Here is a 25,783-nt window from a genome sequence, read left to right on the forward strand (position 1 = left end):
GAGTGATCCCCAGCATTCCTTCAGCTGTAGGTTCTGCTGTGAGCAACACAGAGAGCAGTATCTGTACCTGGGACCCAGGTGTGTAATGGGGTCCTGTGCTGGAACTGGCCACCCAGTCCCACTGAAATCCTGACAGTGTTTTCTGGTCTGTGCTCCCAGACTTCCATGCCTGGCACGTGCCTGAAGTCATCTGTGAGCCCTGAGCAGGAGCTTTGTGCTTCAGTCTGTTCCTCCACAGCACACTCACAAATGGGTGTTGCAGTTGTATTAATTCTTACCATTCCATCCCAGTTTGTGCCTTGGTTGTGGAACTTGAATTAGAACCTGATCTTTGTAAAACAGGTTGTCCTTTTATGCAAATCTTTTGCTTTCTTTACATTTATCCAGGGGTTCTCCTCAGCACCAGCAGAGAGGCACAACCAATAATTTTGATTGCAGCAGACATTTTGGGAAGGAAAATATTGCCAAAGATTGGCTAATACAGAATAAAGGTGGTCTGTTGTGTGAAGGTGTGAGTGGAGGAATTACATAGAAATTATGAAGGGAAGAATGAAAAATTGTTATATTCAAAGTTAAGTAAAATCTGGGAGATGTTTGTCATGGAGAAGGAGAACAAAGAATTCTAAAATAGCAACAGATTCAATGGGTTTTATTGAGCACTTGCATCCTTTTGAGGCAGCTTTATTAGCTTACTTGCAGTTTGGTATGTGGAAAAGTTTCCCATAAAACCTGAAACAAGCTTGTGACTAGTTAGAATCATAGACTCATGGAACAGCCCAGGCTGGAAGGGACCTTGGAAGATCGTCTCACCCAGCTTTTCGTGGGAAAGAGACAGCAGATGAGGGGATCCAGCTCCCTGTGCAATTGCACCTTGAAAACCTTCAGTGATGGGGACTCCACCACATCCCTGGGGAGGGTGTTCAGTGAATGATTGATCTCACTGTAAAAATTTATTTCTTACATTGAGATGAAACATCTGCCAATGCAACTTGTACCTCTTGCTGTGACTTCTGGTGAAGTGAGAGCCTCTATTCCTCTTTGCAGCTGCTCTTAAGTAGTACTGTGATGAGGCTGCCCCTGGGCCTGCCCTTATCCAGGAAAAGGGACTTAATTCCATCAGTCAAAGGACACCCAGCTCCTTTGGTTCTTAAGGATTTTTCACATATGTGTCATCCTGAAGGAGAGCTCTTTTCCTGTTCAGCAGTGATGGTTCTTAGATGGAATGATGGCCATGTCTTTGTGCTGCTCTTACAGTACTGACTTTAAAAAGCATCTGTGACAAGGTGAAGTAAATTCATCAGGCATAATACAACATATCAGTTGTTTCAAATAGTAGGATGTAAGGGTCTTGAAACATGCCAGAAATTTAGATTTCCTCTTTCTCATTTGTTTTTGGTGGAATTTTTAGTACTTCTTGTCTCTTCCTTGCCTGCTCTGGTGTGTGATGTCCTGCTCATCTTACTGTAATAAACCTTTAGGAGCGTGGAGCTGGTCAGCAGGGCCAAGACAGACATGACTGAAAACTACACTGTCAATTGGAATTAAAAATCAATATTAAGCACAGGGAGTAGCAGGTTAATATTCCATTCTATACATAAAATGCATTCCATCCCCAAATGATAGATTTGGTCTGCGTTGCCTGTACTCCTTGTCTGTTTGGCACAGGTGAGAAACAAGGAGGAAGTGGTGTTTGGTCGTGGTGAGGAGCAGCCAAGGAGGTCTGAGCATGTACATTCCAGTTCTCATTGCAGTTCTTCCAACACTCTTCTGTTGCTACTTAACCCAACTGTTTAGAGCAAATTTGCAAGGATTTGCCAGCTGGGTTGTGGTATAATGTGCCCTTAATTACAACACTGGTAATTATTTTGAATTCAAAAGTAAATCTAACTCCTGCTCTAAGTCCTGCTTTCACCTCATGTGGGCTTTTTTTCATGTTTTGTTAGGCAGCACCTGATCAAAGCCGAGACATCATTGCTTCTGCTCAGTGCATCTTGGACAGAGAAAATTTTGTGAGGGTAAGAACTGTGCTCTTTTTTCATTTGCTGTGTGCTTTCCTGCGTGTCGGTATTTTTAGTTCCTAATCAGTGATTCATGAGAAAATGTTAATTGCTTGTATTTTTGAAAAACTAATTTAGAGTTGTGAGTTTCTGATCTTTTCAGTCTACTCTGGATAGGACTGAAGTAGTAACCCTAAATGTGAATTCCAGGTGACTTAAACTGCCTGTTTGCACTAATATTTGTCCTGTGGGTGTGATAATTTGTGACAGTGGTGCTGTGAGCAAAGGGCAGGAGGGCTGCTCTGACCTGATCCAGCAGATTGCCAGTGCTGCAGGGAGGGTCCTTCTGCTGCCTGTCTTGCACAGTCTGGTGCTTGCAGCCCCCTGCTCTGCAGTGACTTCAGCTCAATAACCTGATGGGAGAAAGTGAGTAATTTTCTGCCAAATTTGCACCACAGCTTCAAAAATTAAGGGTCTGAATGCCAGAGCTCTTGAAAGGGCAAGCTTGGAAATAAGTGGTGGGAAGTGGAGAGAAGGAGGAGCAGAAGGAAGGGCTGGAAAATAGGTGCCTTGGAACAGTGAGCAGTCAGGCCAGCCAAGCTGCAAACTTTACATGTGGAATCTTTACTGTCATTGACCAATAGTTTCTATGGTTTTTATTTTCCATTTCTTACTTAAGGAGGTGGACAGATATTTGAAGCACACTGATTTCCTAGAGCTGAGAAAGACAGAGCTTCTCTACAAAAAATATCTTGAGAATATTTCAGAGCCAGTTATGCAGAAAATTAAGGACCAAATGGACAGCCAGTCAGAGAAAGAAGTATGGAAAAGAAGACGAGAACAATTCTCTCAATATTTAAACTACTGTACAAAGAAGGTATCAATAAGAAACACATTTCTGTCATGGAGGGGGTAGTATACAGAGGGTTGTGGACAAGTTCAGGGGTTTAGCTGTTATTCCCTGTTTGCTGAGCAACCTGGACTTCAGATATACCTTGCCTGTAACTTACTTTTCCCAAGGACTTCTGTAATGTTACAACTGTGTACATTCACCAGCAGCTATGAACAGCAGCATTGCTTGGTGTAGTGAACACTTGCTGGGGTCTGAATATGGTGAGACACCCTGCTGAGGTGTGTTTGCCTCTGTGGGCTGGACCATTTAGTGGGAAAACCTTGAGCTCTGTCAGCTCAAACCAAAGGCTGAGTGAGCAGGATGGGGGCTGCACTCTCAAGTCTCAGGAGTTAGCTACAGCAGTACTGCAACTCTGTTGGTAGAGCATGAGTGAAATGATTTTGTGGCCTTGGATGCTACTGATCAAGCTTAAATATATGGGAACAGGGAGATACAAACGATTTTGTTAAGTCTGAAGACAGGTAATGGACCCAGCTCATGGATTTTGTAGTTCCTTGTGTTTCAGTATTCACAAAAATTGCAAATTGCAGTCACTGTAGAAAATACTTGTTAGTTTTGTTCGTTTTGCTCTTAATTTGACACGACTCTCGAATATCAGATCCCACAACTAATCTTTCTGCATCTCAGGAATGAAATAAAAGAGAAAAATAAAAGCAGTTATGTAATCTGCCACAAAAATAATACTTTATGAGAGCAGGCAGTTGTTGTCAGTAGAAACCACTGCACAGTGGAGTTGTGAGACTGTAAACAACCTACTTATCCAGAAATGAAAATACCATGGGAGCTGTGTTGTTTTAAAGAGACCAAACTATCTTTTTCAAAGGCCTGATGTGACAGACCCATGCATTTAAACTGCATGGAATGACAAAGAACTGAACCAGTCCTGCTGCTGAAGTCCTGGGATTTAGGCTGTGTTGGGGGTACTCTGCATATCTAGGTCTGCATCAGTCCATCTTGCAAGCTGCTGTGCCAGGTCGGGAATTTGCTGGGTGCCCTCCAGAAGCAATGGCTGATGTACTGGGATGTGTCCTGCTGCCTGAAGGGGAGCAGCAGCATCAGTGATCAGCTTCTACCTTTTCTCCTTGCTCTGTGGTGTCAGAATGTCTGAAAAGCAGGCTGAGGCCCTTCGTATTTACAGGACACGTTATTTGCATGTTTGTGTTAACTGTGGCAGCATATGATAAATTTTGCAGAACTTGAGACACTTGTGTGGATTAGTTAATGTTGTTAATTCTGGATGTGTTTTCCCTTCCCTCCCTTCTTTTTGCCCATTTTCTTTTGCTCTCTTTCCTGCTATCAGCCCTCTCCTTCCCTTGTGGCAGCGTTGTTGATGAGATGGAGCTATAGCCTAGACCATGAAGTGTGGGTTCAGGTCTTTATTCCTGTGTATAGATGGAAAAGCCAGCTCATAAAGCCAGACATGGAGCCAGTACCTTGCAGATCAGTGACCTGCCTAAGGCTGTGGCTGGTTTTTCTTTTATTTTTAATATCTGTTTTGCTGACATCACAGAATATTTTGACTTGGAAGGGACCCAGAAGGATCATCATGCCCAGCTCTTAAGTGAGTGGCCCATTCTGGGATCAAACCCATGACCTTGGAGTTATTAGCACCATGCTCTGACAAACTGAGCCAATCAGGGCTTCCTTCTCTGGAAAAACATTTTCCAATAAAAAAAAAATTCCATTGTCTTGACTGTCCTAGTTAAGGATAGCATTTTAGCCTATCCTTATTTCTGGATGCTTCATGAAATCACTTGTTATGTATTTATGCCTGTGATAAATTAAAATGGATGGAGGAATTTTCCTGTTACAGTTCAGTCACTTTCTTTCTGAGGTGCAGTGTATGAAAGTTGGGAGTTCTGTTTTCACAGAATTTGCAGATTTCAACCACCTCTGGTGCTGTGTTATGCTGTGCTGGCTCTGTTCCACCCAGGCTGGCTGCTCTCAGTGTTGTAACCACCAGTAGCTTCTGAGACCTGACCCAGTACCTGTTCTCCCACAGGGCTATGTGTTTTTGGATGATTATGACCCATCAGAGTATGATCCATTCTTCCAGAAGACCTGCACAGACTGCTGGAAGGTGTCAGCAGGTTTGGAATCCCACTTTGATCAGCAGGGGGTTAACAGAGCATGTTACTGATGTGCTGCTCTAGGGAAGCATGTTCTAGTTTTACTAACTCACTCCTACTGCATTTAAGCCCAAGAGTGTTTGAACTTGGTTTTCACCAGGAGCACAGTCTGGATCTATACTAAGCCAAGTTTTTGAGGCACAGTAGCAATGGCAGGGGGAGGTTTGTTTTCCTCATTTCAAATCCATTGTAGCAGCACAGGGGGGATGTCCTGTCAAAAAAAAGCTGGAGAGTTCCCAGGCAAGCTTAGTGTGTGCTGTGTAGAAGGAAATAATCTGACCACTCAGCTATCTTTACAGAAGCATGGCAACAGTTTTTCCTTCTCTTTAAAGGATGGAATTCATCAACGAGCACAATGACAGAGAGAGCCAATGATGTCACCTATACTCCAGCTGACCACAGCAGCAAGTACAGCCATCAAAGGTACTCTTTACAAAATAGGTTACATGCACTGCCAAAGCAAGTGAGAACAGGCCAGGCAGGTCTTTGGGCAAACTGCAATAAACTTACTGTCTTAAACATGTAGTTCTGAAATGTTATTACCCAGCAGCCAAAGAAATGTCTGAGATGCTGGGCCTCTTCTTGCCAGATCCACTTCAATGCTCTACAAGCCAAAACCAACCTCCTATTTTAGGAGGTTTAACTTGTGCTGAGCTCAATAAAGACAGTGCTGGTGTTCTCTCCTGGAGACAGTGTTCAAGCAGTAAATCAAATTTTAACATAGGTCATAGGTGTTTTGAGAAGGCAGGAAATAAGTAGGGGAGGGGAGTTGGGAAGTGGTGTTCAAAACATCTGGTGCTTTCTGGAGAGCTGGTGCTGAGCAGCAGCTGCTGCCAGTGCCCTCAAACCCGACCCTCTCCTGTGCCAGTGCAGTCCCATCTCCCTGCTGCTGCAGCTGCTCAGCAGCTCTGGGCTCAAAGCCTGGAAACAGAATTTTCTCTGTCCTCCAAACTCCCGTTGTACAGACACAATCTCTCAAGTTGCCAAGAGTTGAGTTTTATTGAGGATTAGAAATACTGAACCACAGAAAACTGTTAAATGTAACAGAGGTTGCCTCAGTAATAGGAGGGTGCACAGATGGCGACTGGGTGGGAAACTGCCAGACTTCAGGAGGAATTTCTGCACCCGTGGAAAACAAGGGCACAGGCTGCTCAGAACTGCATGCTGTGCTTCTGCAACAAAGCAGTTTGAAGGAGGAAATAGAATGGTTGCAATGTAACAAATATTTATAAACAAACTTTCTTTTTTTTTTTTTAAACCATCCCTGATTTGGTGCCAAGAGCAAGTTTTTTGCTTTCATTTCAACCAGTTCATTTTACAGTTTATATTGGGGTGACAGCTCCCCAGAGCAACCTTTTAAACTTGTGATAAACTTTCCTTGAACAAATCCTATAAGTTTTTCTCATTATTTCACATTCCCCTATACAATAAAATATACTTTTTTAAAATCACTATGCATCAATAAACATCTGTAGACAAATTCATAAACTTATATTTTACTCTCTATATACATGTTGGCAATGTCAAAGCTTCAAGATTCACATGGAGGTCTGCAGACCAAGGAAATATACACAAATAACTTATACTTAGGAAAAAACCCAAAGAGCTGAAGAACATTTTGCCACATTGTTGTGGGTCACAGTATTTAAAATATTTTTTCTAGCTATTCTTCACAACCACATTGTCTCAGCAGAGAACGATAAATCAAACTGAAGCAGAAAGAAAAATCAAGTAGCAGTTACTGATTCCAGTGCAGAACTAAAGTCAAGTAAAGAACTACGCTTGATTCTTAAAAGAATATACAATATATTGGAGACTTCTCCAGTGCTAAGGCTTCTTCAGCATTTAACCGTTAAAACGATCATCCTGAGATGGGAAAATTCCAGTGGATATCACTTTTAAGATTTCAAATGGAATGATTCTAGTGCTGAGCTTAAACCATTCCTCAGTCTGTCTGTCAGACTAAGTGGTAAAATATACAAACAGCTTGGTGCCACATTTCTATATAATACTTTTTATGGCCCTGATAATGGAAACATTGGCATCCAAACCCAAGATATTCCAAAATAATAAAAAGGCACTGAGCTATAGTACTGTATTTACAGTAACATTTGTGTTTGCATAGATCAACATCAACGTGGAACACTGCAAGGAACTAAGCACAACCAGGAACTAAGAGGAAATAAAAAAGCAGCAGGAATTCTTGCTTAATAACCAGCGTGGGACAAGGAATCTTTTACCAAAACACGTTCAGGCTCTTAGCTTTAGTTGTCCTTCATGAATTATAAAAAGTGTTCTTAGAGGAGTGTTTTCTGATCAAAGAGCTGCAGGTCAAAGCGCACCCACACTTCTCCTGTCGGAACTTCATGCAGCAGTAAGTGTTTAGTTGTGGGGCCTTTGCTTTCTTGTTCTGTTCTGATTTTTGCTACTGGAACTTCAGTGCGACCCAAAAAATCTGTTGGGCAAAGGAATTAGAAATTTCATTAAGCAAAGATATTGACCATAGAAAATCTGAGTGAGGCAGGTTAATGCAATGTTGTGGGGTACATGCTCAGTTCAAGAGCACTGCTCCCAGGCTTCCAGTTGGATTGGACCCCAGCCCTGTGTAAACCAGCCAGCAGTGACAAAAAGGGGCCTTTTTAGAAGAGAACAATGCTATGGAATGAGGATGTCACGGTTTGAGCTAAGTGCTTTAAAAATACTCTTAGAAAATACCCTTTCAGAAACACAATTTCAAGTGTTCAATTTCAGAGCTGGCTGGTCAGCTAACACTGATGGAACTTGTTTGCAAATCAGCTGAGGTGCTCAAAGACAGTAAAAAAAATCAAATATTTTGGCTCAGCCAACTTTTAATTATGCCTATATATCATGCTTTTTACCAGAACAATCTTCAGCAATTACCCCTTCTAGTAGGTTTCAAGTCCTATTCAGAAATGATAGACTTGTGTGGCTATTTCCTACATGACATCTTTGTGTGTGTGTGCATTAAAAGGTTCACTGTGGACTGAAAAACGAGACGCAGCTGTCCAGCCAGACTCACATTAACCCACAGGAGAAAAGACTGAGCTATGGTTACACACAAGGCATCTCAGGTCAAGGCAGCTCCCTGCAAATTTGCAATAATTGACTGTGTGTCAGAGCCCTGAAAAAGCACTTAACCTTTTAGAGAATATGAGAAGCAACTGACTGCCAAAAACGTGCTCAGTTTCCAAGCAACAAGAAAGCTGATCAAGCTGTTGCTGTGGAAAATATAACCCAGGACCTTATTTTTGAGCACCTATTGTGAGTAGAACTTCTGCTTTCAACTTGTCTGTCTCCTCAGTCTGACAAGAAAATAATTCTGTGTCTGATACAAAAGCCAGATTGGGATCAAATCTGACTGCCTGGAGTTACTGGCTCTGGAAGGCTGCTGAACCTCCTGAGTACTGAGGCATTGTTTTCACCTAACATTTCTCAGGCAGCAGTCAGACCTACAGGCTCTTGAAACTGCTGCTGAGGAACTGGGTAGCTCAGCTAACAAAAAAGCATTCTTTGCCTAAATACTCACACTTACCATCAGGTGAGAACTGATCCCTGTCAAACATGGTGATACACAGGACATCCTGATAGAGATCCTTGATGAAGAACTGGCAGTTGAAGTTCCACTTGGGGTTCAGGGTGTCCTGCAGGGTCCTGGTAGTGTAGCTCTGTGAGCCCATGCTGATCTCACAGTATGGGTTGCTCTTCCCTAAACACAAAACACAGAGTGAAACCCCTCTGCAGTACAGAACCTCCCCCTCCATCTGCAGCCTGCCTGGACACACATCAATGCTGCTGCCAGATGATGTGGATCAGGCAATCCTGTATCCCAGAGCAGCACAGAGCTGGTTCTTCACTCTTTCCTCTGAAGCTAAAGAATGGCTATTTCATATAGAAACTGTAGACAAACCACAGGGATTCCCAAATGACCAACTCCTCTCAGCAAGCCTTTCCAAGTGTTACAGGAATAAAAGTGCTCTGAGACTGTTTCCCTCACTTACCATTGGGCTTACAGGCCTTTAGTTCCGTTGCTTCAATCACGTGCACCATCAAGCGTCCTATTCCTGAGGTTTTCTGTGAACGAGCTGGGAACAAAGAGGTCAGAAATAAACAGATTAGTTGGAACTGTAAGAACTGGTAATAGATCTGAAGGAGACACTGGCATCCTCCAGGAAATGGCCTGCCCCTGTATCCAGGTGGACAGAGGGAAATACAGAACTCGGTGGGTACCTTGATAAGCCTTTTCACGTTTCCTCTTCTCCGTTTCAATGTACTGCTCTGACGCCGCTTTGATTTTCTGGACCCAGGCAGTCCTGCAAAGAGCAATCCCTACAGTCAGGATCATCCTACAGGCAGCAAAATCTTCAGTGACTCTGTACACTCTCCCTCCTCATTCTCCCCTCCCTAAATTTTAGAGGCATCACAAATCAAGTCAGTTCATGGACTAAGGTGATGGAGTTTTTTGACTTAATCTTATGCCAAATCAGCCTCAATAAATGGACATGGAGCTGCTGTTTTATTAAAGACTCCTGGGTCATATTAAAGACTGCTCAGGACTGGGGAAGAGTCCTATGGGATGCTGGATTTTGCAGCCCTAAACTGTTCTTCGATAGAACTGAAACATCAAGGAGCAGCAGATGGGGCTTGGAATACTGCAAGAGCTGCTGCAGAAGCAGAACAAAATCAGAGAAAACTTCTCATTCAAATGGGAGTCAAATGAGTTTATTTCCTGACCAAGAGACAGCTCTGTTCCTGAGCTCAGAGTCCCTGTGTCAGCTCACTGGAAACACAGCCTGCAGCATCAATGAACAAGTTTAAGCTCAGATTTGCATTTTCACTACTCACCGCTCATTAATGTTGTCAGTTTTAAGTGTGTAAACTCTGTCAATGTGTGATATGTGAAAAACTGGCTCATCACTTGAAGGGTCTGTGGGCAGCTTCACGAGGACTTCATTAAGGAAAACCGGCTGAAAGAAAAGCAAATGTCACCATGGCAGCATCACCCCCTGATAATAGGCAGAAACCCTGTATGCATGTTTAAATACAGTTTTACTGTAGGGAAAATGGAAGTCATAGGACACAGAACAATGAGATCACCATGTAAAGGATGCAAGAAAGGGCTGAGAGAAAAACTTCTCTGGCAATTCACCCCATTCTGCTTTCCTAGGCAAAGAGCTTTGTGAAAGGGGAAGGAGTGTGCAAGCAGAGCTGCAGTCTGGAGCTCCGAAATCCAGGAATCTCTCAGGTTCTCTGTGGGAAAGCAGCCCTGATACTTATGTCTCCAGTTTCAGAATCTTGAGAACACACAGTGTGTGGGCACAGAGACTAAAATTTTGCATCTTCTACTATTTTCTGAAGGACAGGAATTTTCTTGTGGATGCAGGAACCTGTGCAAACTGAAGTCAAGGCTCCTGCTTCTGAACATCCCACTCAGCTGTTCAGGCATGATGCTACTTCTGCCCCTTCCCCCAAAGTGGATGGAAGTGTTAGTTAAACCAATTTGCAGAAGTCTGTCCTTTTCCAAGTACTAAGCCAACATCATTTGTGCATGTTGTTTGCCAGAACGTGCCCGTGTGACAGCAAAAGGGGCACACAGCTAATGCCAGTGGGAGAGCAGCATTCCTCATCAGAAGCCAGGACCCACTGTACCAACACTTGGAGCACCTTCACTCACTCACCATTTTGTACATTTTGAACTGGGAGTTGGATTTAGGGCTGAACAGTTTATCGGATCCGGAAGACACAAACTGTTTAACCATGTAGGTGAGCAGCAGGAAGTCATTGAAAAGGAATCCATACAGCTCCTTACTGCTTTTGGCCTTGTACAGCTTCCCACTGTGCAGGAGCTTCCGTGGTCCCAAGCAGTTTGTGAGGGAGTTGAACACAGGTTGCTGGGAAGAGACAAAACCCATTAGCAGCAGCAAGTCTGTGCAGACATCAGCTCCTGCTCCTCTTCACTGTGGAGACTGACCAAGCTGCTGAAAATGCTCTTTAATTTTAATGAATTCCATTATAAATGAAGAGAAGGGAACTGTTCTGTGATCAGCTGTGGCCACAGCACAATTCCCACCTCAGAGGAGATTTAATCTTTACCAAAAACACACAAAGAGATGACCAGATGGAGGCATTTACTGCATGGCCCCTTCTGTGTTTGAGAAGAGGCTGCACAGGCTGCAGTCAGGTCACCTCTTACAGCTGATTAGGTGATGGAACAGGACAGACCTTCTGGGGCTGCAAGCCCTGGTTCCTTATGCAGTGGAGAACTGTCACACACACCTCAGTTTGAAGGCTGTCCTGAAAGGTACAGGAGCCTGAACACCACATATCCTTGAGGATCTGGCACTGAGGACTGCTATTCCCTGCCTGCTTGAAGGAAAACCCTGGGAAACACACACTAAGTGAAATCCTCCATAGTAACACCTGACTTAGCCCAGTGGCAGCATGATCAGGAGTTCAGAGAGAAGAGTTATTTCTGTCTGTTTAATGGTCTAAATGGTACCAGCTGATACCATTTTAAGCTGATAAATCAAGATTTCTCTGCCACTACAGTCATGCGAAAACATTGGTTCATCACGTTATGGCTGTGACTAGAATTCAGTAAAAGCTTCCCTGCCTAGAGCTCAGCAGTGGATCACGTTCCAATAAGGGATGTCAGCAAGGACTCCCATTCCCTCCCCAGCCTTGCTGAAATGACTCTGAAAAGCCCCAGCCCTGCAGAGCATCAGTGCAGGTACCTCAGCAAGGCCTTCACACTGGACGTGGGCCTGGATCCATTCCAGCCTGTCCGAGTTCTCCTTCTCCCGCACGCCCTCGTTCACCTGGGAGCACAACTCCTCTGCACGCTCCAGGGCGAGCCGGAGGCTACTGTGATCCAGGTGGCTCTCTGGAGTGTTTTCTAGAATCTGGTGTGGATCAAAGAGGGGAGAAAGCAAGGTAAAAACAGAGGTAATCCTGTCAGGGCAATCCCCATAAAGGGACAAGCCTTTATCTTGGCTTTTGCTATGGAGATCAAACTCAAAGTGTTCACCTACAAAACCTCACTTGGGGTACTCACACTCTTTATGAGCAGGGGGTAGCGTGTTATCCTTTGCATGGGTTTCAGGAGGAAGCTGGAGAGGGGCATTCCTTTGCAGCGAGGGTCCAGGGCAAGTTTCTGTGGTGCAAGCCAGAGATTTAGCAGAGACACTGCATTAGTCATCAGAAAACAGTTGCGTCACTGGCACTGAATACTGAAAATTCTCTGATCAGGTTCATTTTTCCAGGCATCCAAGAGATCTTGGATTTTTTCAGTAAGCAAACACTACTTGTATCTCCAGGAAAGCTGGCAGTGTCATTGCTCCCAGATGCTTTATCAGCATAAATCACAAGGTCATTGTTCATGCAGAATCCTTACATTCAAAACTGTTCCACCTTTTGTTTTGACACACAGGCTCCACTCAGGTTGAAAAACAACAAAGCAATAAAAGAAACAAATGCCTGATGTCAACTGTTCTGGCAATTTTCCTTTTATGGCCTAAATAAATTAGCTAGAGAGAAAGACAATGTTATAAAGAGCACACACAATGTTAGCCATGGTCACCATGTAAATACACCTTGGAAGCTTCTTAGCTATTTTTGCAGGATTTTACACTTCTGGGTTATTTTGATGTAGTCGATGCTGGTTAGATGGGCTCCTGTCACTGAGGAAAGGAGAGGGCACAAAAGCCACTGAGTCAGATACCTTTAAGTAGTCTTTGAAATCAGCATCTTCGTCAGTTTTCTGCTGCAGCAGGGAGGCTCCGTTGAGCTGGCAGCTGCAGAAGCGGATGTAGGCCTGCATGTGGGACAGCTCTGCTGCCAGGATGTCCCCGATCATCTGCACCGGCATCTTCTCGCCTCCGGTTTTCTTCCGCACCCGCAAGGCTCTGCGGACGAGGAAAGATCAACATCCAACTTTGCTGCCAAGTCTGCGAGGCCTAAATCACAACCCTTACAGATCCACCTCTGAAAGGACACAAAGCTGGCAGGTGAATTGCCTTACACAGCACAAGCACTTCCAGGAGCTGCCAGGATCCTGCCTGAAACCCCAGGAAGTCACCCTGACACAACACCCTGAGTGAACCATCTCCCTGACAGAGTCTGGGGGACTGGGACTCTCCTTTGAGGTTTCTGGGACAATCAGCACCAATCCCTACTTTCAACCAGTATCCCATTCGGTGAATTACTAGCCACTGTATCTTTCTAAAGATTGTTTTTAGAGAATAAAAGGTTGCTTTGCAGAAAACTGGGAAGAAAAGCTCCCTACTTTTATGTAGGTCCTGTTTCTAAGATATTACAGCAAATGTACATCTGTTCTTGCTGTTTATTTCTCCCTCTCTCTTATTACAGCTCCTTTTGAAGCAGTCTGACTGCATTCAGCTGTTTTGAATGCAAGCATCCACAGGAAATAATCAGCAAGGACACAATATTGACTGTAAACCCAGCAAACTTCCTGGGGAAAGAATGACAGAATAATGAAAAGGAAAATGTAAGACTGCAGGTAAGTACTCACTTCAATAACTTTGTATTTGACATGATGAGTTCCTTCCAGTTAACAAAGATCAGCCCCATTTCTCCTTCTGTGAGACAGCCTGAATCAGCCATTGGTTTTTGGAAAACCTACAGACAAAAAATGAGCAATTCTTCAGAGAACAGAAACAGCTCAGCCTCTTGCTTAGCCCAGCAGTGACTTTTTTTGAATGCTTAGTGTCTAATTTCTCAGCAGTTAAAAGCAATTTCTTACTAGCACTTGTGACAGCTGTTTCCCCTGAGCATGCGACCCCATTCTGACACTGGCACCAGCATTTGCAAAGTGAGGACAAGCACTGGGACCTGCAGGCTGACAGCTCAGCAGAAGCATTCCCGTGATTTCAGTATCAATCACTGCACAAATTACACTCAGGCACTGCTCCTCTCCCCTGACCCAGAGCACTCAGGGTCACCCTGTGTGCAGAACCACAGCTGCTCTCAGGGGCCCTGAGCACCTCATCTCTGGGGAGCAGAGCACTCTGTGACTTGACTATTTAACATGTGCCACACTTCACCACACCATTGTTCTGTACAGGGAGCTCAAGTTGGACACCCAAGAGCACTTAATGCCCTGCTGAGGGAGGTGGTCTCGCTTCCAGAAATAAAACTGGGGAGAAGGTACATGATAAGCTTTTATGGTGCTTCTACAGCCCAGTGCTTGACACCTGGCCCCAACCCATCATCTGGATTTGGAAAACAGGAAGGTCTTTGTAAGCTGATGGGTTTCACCAAGTGGTGCTTTTGCCTGGTGAGCAACCACATATTCACTGGAAAAGGAGGTGCCTGCACACCTTTCTTCCTCCATCATCTCACAATTCATAAGAATCCCTTTATTGTTATTTTGCAGTATAGAGGTGTTCTTTTTCCAAATGCACTTTCACATCCAAGACATCTCACCTCTACGACGAGCTGCAGATCGTCCATGTACCTTTCTTCCGTCTGAATGAGCTCGTGAATGTAGCCCTGCCTTTTCCTTTCCATGGGCTGCATGGTGTCAAGGCTCTGGAGATCAGCACACCCTGCAGGAAGTAAGTCAGGAGTTCAGATCCCACTCAAGGCATTAAATCTGATGAATTAACAAAACTGCACCAGCATTCAGCAGTCTATGGCTCAGACTATACAGGCACTGGTAAACTCTCTCTGCAGCAGCAGCAGGTTTCAAAATCAAGTGATGTAGCAATTTACTCCCTCCCTTTGTGTCACTTTTCAGTCTATCACCTTCTTACTTCTTTGAACACCCCTTGTACTGTGAGGCAGAATAAGAGCTCCTGACTTGTCACTCCATTTGTCTCATGACTTTTCTCATCTCTTCTGCCACACCAATTTGAAACTCTGATTTTCTCTTACCTTGAGCAATGTCTTTTTGGACTTTATGATCTTAAAGGTCTTTTCCAGCCTTAATGATTCTATAATTCTAAGTTGTCTTTTGTGAGATGAAGTCATAGAAAATGTGGCTAGTCCTGACTTAGGACACTGCACCTTTAATCCCCACCCTATTTCTGAAGTTCTCTGCCTTAGTTATTGATTTATGATACAAACCACCACTACAAATTTGTAAAGCTGTAACACAACACTGTAGTTGTATAACTCACAGCTGCACAACTTTTATTTTTCTCAAAATGAGCTGGAAATATATTGAATTATTTTCATGCATCAAGGATGAAGAATCAAAATCATGCACAGGAACACACTGACAGTCAATGACACAAACCCCAAGTTTCTGTCACAACATGCAAACCCTGCAGCTTCACATGACTCTATCTCTACTGGATGTTAGTAAACAAGACAGCAGTGTTCAAACTTTAGTAACCAAACCAAAAACTGGTAAAGCCAGAGTGGTGAATGAGTTTAGCTGGATAAAGGAGAGCACAGAAAGTCAATCTGATCCCTCTGTCAGTCATCACACAGCAGAATATTACAAAGCAGCAGGTGCGGGAAAAGGAAAAAAGAAGGAACAATTACAGAGTGTTTGAGAACATCCATCTATCACTGGATGTGATGGCATCAGACTGCAATACCAGGTGAACTGTGGGTTTTGCAGGACAGCAGAAAGGACATCACAGGGACTCACTTTGATCCAGCAGTTCTAGAGGAACAATACTTCATGAAGGTTCACAGGAGTTGTGAAAGGCAGAATGACCTACAGCAGGAAGGGCTGTGTCTCCCTTGTCACCCTGACACTCCTGGCACACAAGGATGAGACTATTTACTGCCAAGGTACAGATCTGCTCATTGGAAGGCGAGTTACTAATAAATTTGAGGGAAAAAAAACCAAGAAACACTGAACATTAGGCTGGACTTGATGTGACAGTGGCCTAATGGGGACCTCACAGGCTCCTGAGCTTCCAGCTACACCAGCATCAAGGTGCTCTGAAAGAGCAACTGTCAGCAGAAGAGAAACTCTTGCCAAGTGAAATTTTAGGACACCATAACAAGGAAACCCTTTGAACAACACAAAGAAGTAAAACAGCAGCAAAGACAAAACTAGACTGAAAATCAGGACTTTTCAGTTCTGTTTTGCACCCTAAGGAGGATCACAGATCTTAAACTTTCTGACAAGGTTTGAAAAAACACCACTTTTTAAGAAGAGATGAGGGATTACGGCTCTTTTGATCACACAGAATACTCCTTCTGGCCTTAGTTATCCCCAAAGCTACAACCAGGCCAAAATTAGATGAGAAAAAGGAGTGAAGTTACAGATAAAAGTGATTCCTGCAAAGTTTGATGTCTTAGTCCATTGAGACAGTCTGTGGCCAATGTGCTGCTTCTGGATTCTTGTGTCACTCTTCAGTCTGTACAGGACTGAGGTTAAGCCCACCTGGTTACTAAGACATGGAATTTCAGGACAATCCAAGGGCTTGCACGGTAACCAGGTATTAATTGTCCAGATTTGGAAGTCTCAGCTTTGGCCAGTGGCTCCCTTTCCTACTGCAAGGTGCACTCCTGTGACAGAAGCAGGGATGGACTGAAGCTCCGGTTGGCTTGTCCCAGCTGCTGGAACAACCCACATGCTGGGATTTGGGTCTGTCTCATGTTGACCACTGAAAGTTGGGGCCAAGCCTGGGAGAGAAATGGGCCTTTTTATGCATTAAAATAGATTTGGTTTATAAATTTATTATCAGATGCAAAAATTCAGTCACATTAACTGGCTCCTGTGCTAACCTTGTGTTTGGACTGCCAGCATCTGGTATGAAGGGACAAATGCTACTGTGTATTTAGTATTTTATATAATTTTATTTTTTTAATTTTATTTAAACACTAGTGTTTAGTAGTGAAAACACTCCTAATTTTGATAGCTCTGATGATACTGGCATAAAAACACATTATGCAATCGCCACATTTGATTTTAGAGGGTGAATTCAGGCATTTGAGTCTGAAGAGAAAAACAAAAAATAGAAAGGAGAATAAACCAGCCTAACAAGTGCATTTGCCAATGTTTTCCCTAAGTGGCCACAGCACCCCATGGGCTCACTGATGCTGAAAGGGTGCAGCTACACTCTACCCCTTCTTCTCCCACATTGCTGTTCCTTCCTTTCCTTGCATCAATTCTGGCACTTATCTGACTCCTTGCTCACATGCTGGCAGCAAACAAATCCCAAGGGGGGAAAAAGAAAACAGCAGTTTTCTGCTGGTTTAACAGCCAGGAATGTGCATGGAAGCAGTAAAACTGCCTTGTTTGGCAGCAGAAAGCTCTTGGCTTGGCTTCCCTCTGGTGAAGCTTCATCCCAAGCTCCTCAGGCAGCCCAGGAAGAGCAGTGGGATTTCTGGGAGAGTCTGCAGCATGGAATTGCAGCTCCTCTCCTGCTCTGCTGACCAAGAGGGATACCTGCTCTCTGGTGGGGAAGCCAGCCTTCCTCTCCCACCAAGAGCAGGCAGTGCCAGGCTTTCAGCCAGCCTGGGGCACAGCCTGCCCAGCTCCCTCTCCAGAACACTCACCAGAGGAGCAGGGGGTGTCTGGAACCTTGGAAACTCAGGGCACAGCAACAGAGAGGAGCCTACACTGACTGTGGTGCCCTCTGGGCCAAATCCTCCTCTCTGAGCTGAGGAAGCAGCTGCCAGGGTAAAACAACCTGGAGAGTTTATAAACAGGAAATCCCAGTCTCTGAAGTTGTATTTAAAATTATACTTTCCAAATATACCTGAACAAGGAGCATTTTTTCCTACTAACATAACTACCCCTGTATGAAAAACTACTGAGTTTCACAGTGAAAAGATGTTCTCTTCTGCAGGAGATTCAAAGCCCTGAAAAACACAGGGGGCTGGGGGAGAAAACTTTCCCAATTACTGACTTTATGGGTATGAGCCCATTCAGGGGGAAGAGAGGCAGTTTCTGAAGAAAGGAAATCCTCCAGTGAAAGACAGATGAATAACATCTACCACTATTTTCCCAACAGACTCCCCCACTCAATGGACAGGGGAAAAAAAGCCATTAAAAGTGACATCTCAAGCCTCCAAGAGGAGCTCAGGCTCTCATCTGGAAGGTGTAGCTACACCAGAGGCACTAACTGGCTTGGGTGACCAATGAAGACTATTTAGAGATAGAGAAGAGGTTTAGATTGGTATGAGGTTTAGATTGGTATTAGGAAAAATTTCTTCATGGAAGGGGTTATAAAGCTGCCCAGGGAAGTGGTGGAGCCACCATCCCTGGAAGTATTAAAAACCATATTGATATGGCATTTTAGGATGTGGTTTATTGGTGCTGTGTTAGTGATTGGATTTGATGATTTTAAAGGTCTTTTCTAACCTTAATGATTCTGTGATTCTATACAAACTGCTTTTTTAAAGGAAATATCTTGGTTTGTTTAGGGTTGGATTATTTTTGGAAGGGGCTGTTTATTTGTTTTGATTGTTTGTTTGACTCTGAAGCCAGCTGACATGGCTGGGAAGAACAGGTAAAGGTTGGGGGTCTTTTTCCTGCCTCTATTTTCCCAGCCTGCCATAGAAAGGCCACGAGTCCCCTTAAGGACCATGGGCTGGCATTAGCACAGTCCCTTCAGTACAGGCAGAGAGAGCTGATGGCATCAGGGGACACCAGCACAGCCAGGTGCAAGCTCTGCAGCCACACACAAGGCCAACAACTCCTGTCACTCCTGGAGCCGCCAGCAGCCTCTGAAACCTACAAAAGGAACAAATACAAGAAATCTGCTACTGTGGAAAAGGCAGTTTCCATCAGGCCCTGGGAGAAATAATAAAAACTTTTAGCCAAAATCTCCCCTACTCAGTAAATGTGGGATACTGTACTACAATAGAGGAAATTTATGAATCAATTTTCAAGAGGTAAAAGGCAAAATCAAGTCACTCCATCACAGTTGACACAATGCCCATTCCAAGCTATTCAGCTGGGAAAAAAATCCTCCCCAGACGGACAAAAAAAACACAACAGACAAACTAGATCCTTTTATGTGTCCCTTTAATAAAATACATTTGCATAGTTATCTTACAACTTTGTTCAAATCCAAGGTGAACAATTGCCTCATGCTAAGCACAGCCTGCATTTGCATGTCTCAACAACCATCCCACACGTGACACTCAAGCTTGGGAAGGACAAGGAGGGGTTTAAGGCAGCACACACCAGAATGCAGCAGTTTCATGGGTTCATTACACTGAAGTAGCACGACCCTGCAGCAGCTCCCGCTGCAGGCCAAGGAGTGTTGGCATTCCTACCAGCAGACTTATTTACAGGTGTTTCCAACCCTGCCCAGGAGAATCACACAGGGATACAATCTGACAAAGCTCTGACATGGCAGAAATGTTCAGTGACCAGAGGGAGACGTTTCAGTTATTAGTGTGTACCTCTCTGATGGAGCGTTGTGCCTTCTGCTCCTGACTGCACCATTAACCACGTGGAGACAGAGCTCTGGGTGCTCACCACCACGGGCTCCTCACACACCCAGCCCTGCCTCTGGTCCCAGTGGTGGCACAAGGCCTCCCTGCGTGGATCCAGCTCTGGATCAGGAACTAAGCTTGTGTCAAACCAGGCTTCTGTAGTTTGTTAGTCCATTATGCAAACCAGACAGTTACAGAAGTAGCGTTTTGGTACCCGTTCTTGTGCATTTACAGCATTGTTTGGTTCTCACCCCCTGTGACACCAGGGCCCCTATTCTCTGCTGGCCCACAGGAAAACATTTAGCAAGTACCACACTGCAGGCAACAGCAAACAGTGCATTTTGCTTTCCATGTTGGCTTCAGTTTTACTTTTTTACCTTGTGTAGCTCTCAGCAACATTTAGGCTCTCAGCTCTTGCCTGGGAACCATGAGTTCAACAAAGGACTCTGTTTTCCACCTTGCCCTTAGCTCCACAGCCAACCTTCTTCACCCAGATAAGGGTGATTTTACTTCACTGGCTGGGATGACCAGCTGAACTCAACTCTATGGTCTTTTATCAACAAAGGGGTGGACTGCACACAACCAGAGAAAAAGTAGCATTTTTAAAAGTAAAGTCTGATTTAAATGCAACTTCCAATAGCCACACTGCTTCATTGATACAGAATATTATTTTAAAGTAATCTTGCTGTAAATACATCCTTGGCATAGTCTTTCCTTTGGATGATCTGATCTGTGTATCCAACTGTTTCTGCACCACTGTGCAGGAGAGCAGAGCTCTCAGGCAACTGAGCTGGAGCTGTGCTAGGCAGACTTCTGCAATACAGATGAATACTGAAGGCAGGGACTATGTCCCTCTCAATCAGCATTATTAAGGTGTATTTTTATTATTATTATATTTATTATTACACTTAAGAGAATTTAGAGTGTACTCAGGTAATAGTGAAACATGAAAAGATAGCTGTGAAAGCACAAAATGCTTCATTTCAATACTTTTCAGTTCAGACTTCGAGGCAGAGGTTTCAATAATTATCAGTGCTCATACCTACACAACAACACAGGGCTACCTGTGTGAAACTTTGCCAACAGTACTGTAATCTCCAAAGGTATCAGTTAAAAAAAATTTTAAAAATTAGTAGAATGCCACGTTGTTTTGGAAAATTGCTCAAATACCTCAGTGAGGATGGGAAGTTGTTTTGAATATTTCAAAGACAATTAGTAGTAATCTGGCATTCAAGGAAAACCAACTGAACATTGATTGTCAGTGTGGCTCAAATCCCACAGATGAACAGTGCCTTCTTGCCCTTTAGAAATTACATAATTTAGAAGATCACCTAATTCTCAGACTCCAGTATGTGACTGCTCGATGCCACTGGTGTAGCACAACACATTTCAGCCTGTATTAAACAGGCTTTCCAAGACAGAAATTCAGAGAAGGCAATTCTGGGTGAGTAGTGTATTTTAGTAGAAACACAACGTGGTTTCAGAAGGAAATCAAGTAATCTGAAATACTCAAAGGATTATCTAGCACATGATTTGCCTACAACAACATGATTCCATTCTATAACAAAATACTGGTTCAGACAAAATACATCCAGAATAAAAATCCATTTGTAGTTTTCTGTAGGCACATTGCGTAGTCCGTATTGCACAGAAGATACATCTCTGAACTAAAGGGCACACATACATTATTTGATCAAGGATATAAATACATAACATTGGATTTTGGAGAAAGGCTTTTAAATCTCTGCAACTGGATTAACCTTTTCCTGTTAGTACCTTCACAACATTCATCTGTGTATATATATATATATATATGTCTATATAGTAAACAAGCAGTTTGTTTTGTAAACATTTCTGATTGCATAAGTGACCTTTGCTGTTTCATAACCAAGTTCAGGAAACCAACTAAATTAAATACTGTGTCTAGAGATCTCTCTTGTTGTTACAAGAGCACAGAACTATTTAATCAGAGAAGTAGTCTAGAATTAAATTAATCCTTTTATTTAAAGGGGAATCAAGGTTACAAGTTCCTCCTTCCCTCCAAACATAGTAAGACACGGGCAGCTCATGCTGCACTGCATTTCCAACAGGCCAGGACTGTGGGCTGAGGAGCACAGTTCCATTCTAAGCCCCAATGCTCTGCCCTCACTCCAGGTTCTCCGTCTCTCTCCTGGCAGCACCTCTCCACTGGTTACCTCTGCCTTAGGCTGCTGCTCTTTACCAGGAGGAAGAGAGCAGCTTTCAGCAGTACTTTAAATGTACTGCAGACCCCAGCCAGAGACAAACAATTCAGTACCATGAACTATTAATGAAAAGAAGGGGCAGGGGAAGGGCCTGGTCACACAGAGGCTGTGCAAGGACTTACTGCAGCAACTGAGCACATTTGCCAAAACTGAAAGCAAATATGAATGATCAGAATTTAAGGAAGGAGGCTGTTTAGGGATAGAAAGTATTGAGCCAAAACAACCTGAATTCCTGCCGCAGTACTACTGTGAAGGAAGAAAAACCATTAAAATATCCTTCACTCTACACCTAATAGGTCTTTTCCCTGTTAAACAGGGTGTGAAAAGGCTGGATGGAGTGCACCAGATCTAACCCTTAGATCCTGTAGCATGTTTGTAATCACAGTGACTATCAGCAGCAGACAGGTAGGGTTTGTTTCTGGATGAGCCATGAAGGCCCCCAATTTTAAAAGCTCAGTATGTAAGAGATTAACTCAAGTCCATTAGAACAATAATCAATGAACATTTTAATTCTGCAAAATATGTACATTACAACATTAAAAGAACACAAGTGCCCATTCCAAACAGATAAACTGTGCAAATAGTGGGTCTTTGTGTGTCTGCAATCCCACCATGCAAACAATACTCGATATGCATGCTAATGACTACGGTTATCAATCCCAAAGGAAATACTAAAGGAATCAAGAATGAACAGCAGTGAAAGCCACACAAAGACCCACTATCCTTTCTGCTTTTACAAATCCACTGAAACTGTAGATTAGAAGAAAACCCACGAAAACCTAATTTCTTGGTTGGATCTAACGTTCAAACGAAGCAAAAGGATTGTGTCAGACACGTGAGCAGGGCTGGCCACCCTGCCTCCACGCTAGTCAAACTTGGATAGTGGGTCTCTGAGGTGCTTTCACACTGGAAGACAACATTGGGTCCTAAAAAAAAAAACAAAACAAAAAAAAAAAAAGAAGGATAAAATGAACATAAATTTGAAGAGTGAAACATATGAATTCTACGGACAAAGACAGAACAACACCAAAAAGGTCAGAAAGGAATGATGAACATTCAACTTTCTGAAAACAGACATCACAAGCTTCCACCTTTGCAGTTTCATATTTATAAACACACAAATTTAAGTACTTGTGACCAGCCATTGCTGACTCTGAAAACCCCCACAGCTCATTCATTTGAAGAAAAAGTTTCTTCCTAAGGAAAACTTCTGCCATGTAGACTCAACACAAGGTCAAGCCCTAAGGGTATTTTTAAAGGCAGTGGCAAAATTCCCCAAGATTTCAACAAAAATCAGAATCTCTCTTGAGAAACTTCTACTGGGACATTAGAAAATCAGATAAAAAGAAAACTTGTAAAGAAAAATCTCATTGGAATTTATTCTTATCAGCACATAAAAATTAACCTGTTCAATTCTGTTTGAGCCTGAAAGAAATTAAAACCTTGCCTCTAGTCTTATGTGTCCATGGAACAGGAGGTACCACATCCCTCAGAATCCAAGGGCTACATGGTCTGAAGAGGGATAGACCTTGTGGGCAATCCAGAGACTATTCCAGACCCCAGGATTACAACCTGGAAGTGTTATCAAGCCTGACTGACATTCACCAAATAGTTTTAGAACTATAAAGTCACTGTTAAGTAAGGGATTGATTTCATATTTGTTCTTTGGTAAAAGAGGTAAAATTCTGGAGCTGTTGAGTAAAATCAGAATAAATCATTAATCCTCAATTGTTAAAATATCAGTGTGGAACTGCAAGAGGCAACAGCTCAAAGCCACTGCCACCATGAACTGTTACTCCACAAAGAGAAGTTACTTGGCAAGAACTAGAGAACTTCCAAATGTGCTGTCCATACAGACACGGAAATGCACCAGCCACAAGCACATCAGTTCAGAAGTTGTTTTTTCACTATGAACATCCCTGCAAGTGAGTCAGCTTCATCCACCTGACTGTGGACAGGAATTACTGAAGATCTTTTGTGCACGGAAATCAACTTCTGGAAATACAGATCCTTGTTGCAGGACTTGCCTCGTGTCTCCAACATGTCACATTTACAAGTAAGGTTTGGGGAAGACAAGAATGAGGTAGCTCTAGAGATATTACTACAAACAACAACCTGGAGCTCAGGCTGAGCACCTGAAGGAGTAACTCTGATGTGTGAGGAACTGCAGCAGTGCTGGGCTATGGAAAGCAGAAAGAGTAAACAGGAAACAGTCATCACACATAGATTAGAGTAGAAAGAACTGGCACAACATTCAGCTCTGAGAGTCTCATGGGATGAGACACCTCAGGATGAACCAGAAGCCCCTCTGCACATGGAGCACAGCTGTGTCCACCTGGCTGAGCTGCCCAGTCCTGAGCAAGAACATCTCTGAGGGATGAGCTGGTCTCTAACACTAGAAGACATCTAGCAACCAAGTACGCAGACACAGCTGGAGCAGCTCTCTTCCCTCTTTACACTTCTCTCCTGCCTACCCCACTTAAACATCCCTTGGAAATAAGGAGAAGAGAACTAGTTAGAGGTGTCCTTGTCAGATCCTGGTAACACAGGGAAGACCTGACCCTTGACATTTAATGGTTGAGATTTACCTGAGTGGAGAAAATCTCAACTAAAGAAAACAAAAGGACACAGCTCACACTGGTTCCATGGATAAGATGACAAACTTAAAAAGGTATCTCATTGAAAAAGCCAACAAATAACAAGAGAACAAGTTTCCGAGTGCAAAGCAGATGAAGACCAGGCCACTGGGAAGAACTCTGAAGTGGTAAGAGCACCATGCCTACCCCCCTTACACACACCTTGGAAAGGATGGGAAGAGAACCTGGCACTAGACAGGTACTGGCAACACACAAGATCTGACCCTGCATGGTTGTGCAAACACTCAAAGATTTATTTTAAATCTATTTTGAAACCTGCTGAGTATATTTATTATTTATTATGGCTTTTGTGCAAAAATTAGAAAAAAGGCTATTAAAAATGTCATTAAAACAGGAGCAAGTCTAAACACCACCACAGTCACCAGGAACACGACTCTACTGTCCTGTGTTCTGCAATCACCACGTGTTTAAGGGACAAACAAACCTACAACACCCTGAAGTCATTTTGTTTTTCTTTCCTTGCAGGGGTCCTATGCCAGGATGTGCAGCTACACCAAGAGGAAAAGTGATTTTGTTCTGTTCACAGAGCTATGTCAGCAACTTAAGACAAGGGACATCTCACTGACTCCAGTTCCTTCTTTGCTAGGGAGGTTTGCCATTACAGCTACAACTAATAGCTCCCAGAAAAGACTCCAGATACAAAGGTCTTTAAATCTGGGGGAAAACCAGAATTTTCCCAAGCCACAAACCTATCTGAGTAAACCAAATTTGCCTGCTCCCTTTCCAATACCATCATACTTGTTCTAGAAAAAACAGCAGGAAAAATTGCTATTATTCAACAGAGACATTATAATACTCAGACCAGCAATTCTTTGAAATGCAACAATGTATTTTTAAAAATATATTCTCTCATATCTCAAAGCTGTTCTGTAGAGGGCCACATCAACATTTCTATGGGACAATTCCTTAGTGATTTCACAAGAATACTCATGATAGTTTCTCTACTCTGTTTAAACAAGAGCCAGAAATATTGTAAGGAAACACAAGGAAGTTTGGAAGTTCATTCAGAACACATTTAAACATTGCTCTGGTTACAGAGGAGGCACAGAGCAGTGGCTTACTGCTCACAGAGCTGACCAGCAGCAGCAGTAGCAGCCCAGCTGAAATCTGGGATATGGTATTTGAACAGTGCTGTGTTGGGTTTGTGCAGGCTCTGGGCTTGAGGCAGGATTTTTCCTTAAGTTTCCAAATGCCACAACAGTGGCAAATCCCAGCACAAAACTAGTGTGGAACTCAGCTTATTTGAAATCCTGAGAGAATTTTAAGAAATGAGAATAAATTCCACTCTTTGTTCATCACTAGGTGGATTTTGTAGAACTGCTTCATAGAGTAGTGATTAGAGGGAAGTTTAATGGCCAGGTACAGATGACCTGGTGCACATCTGCACATCATTAACCTTTGTCAAAATCCACTTTGATGTGGATGGAAATACTCTTATTTCACATCACTGAAA

At 43.3% G+C, this 25,783-nt stretch overlaps 2 protein-coding genes across 6 annotated transcripts in view; one reads left to right on the plus strand and one right to left on the minus strand.

Annotated features, from left to right (window-relative positions):
- The window catches only part of FAM228B (family with sequence similarity 228 member B), a 28,713-nt gene extending 3,513 nt beyond the window's left edge, over positions 1 to 25,200 (plus strand). Inside the window, exons 3-8 of the mRNA XM_041480806.1 lie at positions 1,944 to 2,015; positions 2,677 to 2,874; positions 4,913 to 5,000; positions 5,372 to 5,462; positions 13,425 to 13,575; positions 24,796 to 25,200. Coding sequence (XP_041336740.1) covers positions 1,944 to 2,015; positions 2,677 to 2,874; positions 4,913 to 5,000; positions 5,372 to 5,462; positions 13,425 to 13,434 — 459 coding nt within the window. The 3' untranslated portion in view covers positions 13,435 to 13,575; positions 24,796 to 25,200. The remainder of the gene's footprint in view (positions 1 to 1,943; positions 2,016 to 2,676; positions 2,875 to 4,912; positions 5,001 to 5,371; positions 5,463 to 13,424; positions 13,576 to 24,795) is intronic.
- ITSN2 (intersectin 2) overlaps positions 6,020 to 25,783 on the minus strand; it is an 80,866-nt gene continuing 61,102 nt past the window's right edge. For 4 of the 5 annotated variants that reach the window (XM_041480802.1, XM_041480803.1, XM_041480801.1 and 1 more), the window contains 11 exons: positions 14,502 to 14,623; positions 13,588 to 13,694; positions 12,778 to 12,961; positions 12,112 to 12,210; positions 11,792 to 11,959; positions 10,736 to 10,948; positions 9,903 to 10,024; positions 9,288 to 9,370; positions 9,059 to 9,142; positions 8,593 to 8,766; positions 6,020 to 7,494 (listed from right to left, as the gene is read on the minus strand). In XM_041480802.1, the coding sequence (XP_041336736.1) occupies positions 7,337 to 7,494; positions 8,593 to 8,766; positions 9,059 to 9,142; positions 9,288 to 9,370; positions 9,903 to 10,024; positions 10,736 to 10,948; positions 11,792 to 11,959; positions 12,112 to 12,210; positions 12,778 to 12,961; positions 13,588 to 13,694; positions 14,502 to 14,623 (1,514 nt within the window). In that variant the 3' untranslated portion in view covers positions 6,020 to 7,336. Of the gene's footprint in view, positions 7,495 to 8,592; positions 8,767 to 9,058; positions 9,143 to 9,287; positions 9,371 to 9,902; positions 10,025 to 10,735; positions 10,949 to 11,791; positions 11,960 to 12,111; positions 12,211 to 12,777; positions 12,962 to 13,587; positions 13,695 to 14,501; positions 14,624 to 18,997; positions 22,600 to 25,783 lie in introns of those variants that run through there. The other variant, XM_041480805.1, reaches the window with a different exon arrangement.

The sequence above is a fragment of the Pyrgilauda ruficollis genome, unplaced genomic scaffold, assembly GCF_017590135.1.
Source record: "Pyrgilauda ruficollis isolate IOZ18807 unplaced genomic scaffold, ASM1759013v1 scaffold54, whole genome shotgun sequence".
Classification (NCBI taxonomy): domain Eukaryota; kingdom Metazoa; phylum Chordata; class Aves; order Passeriformes; family Passeridae; genus Pyrgilauda; species Pyrgilauda ruficollis.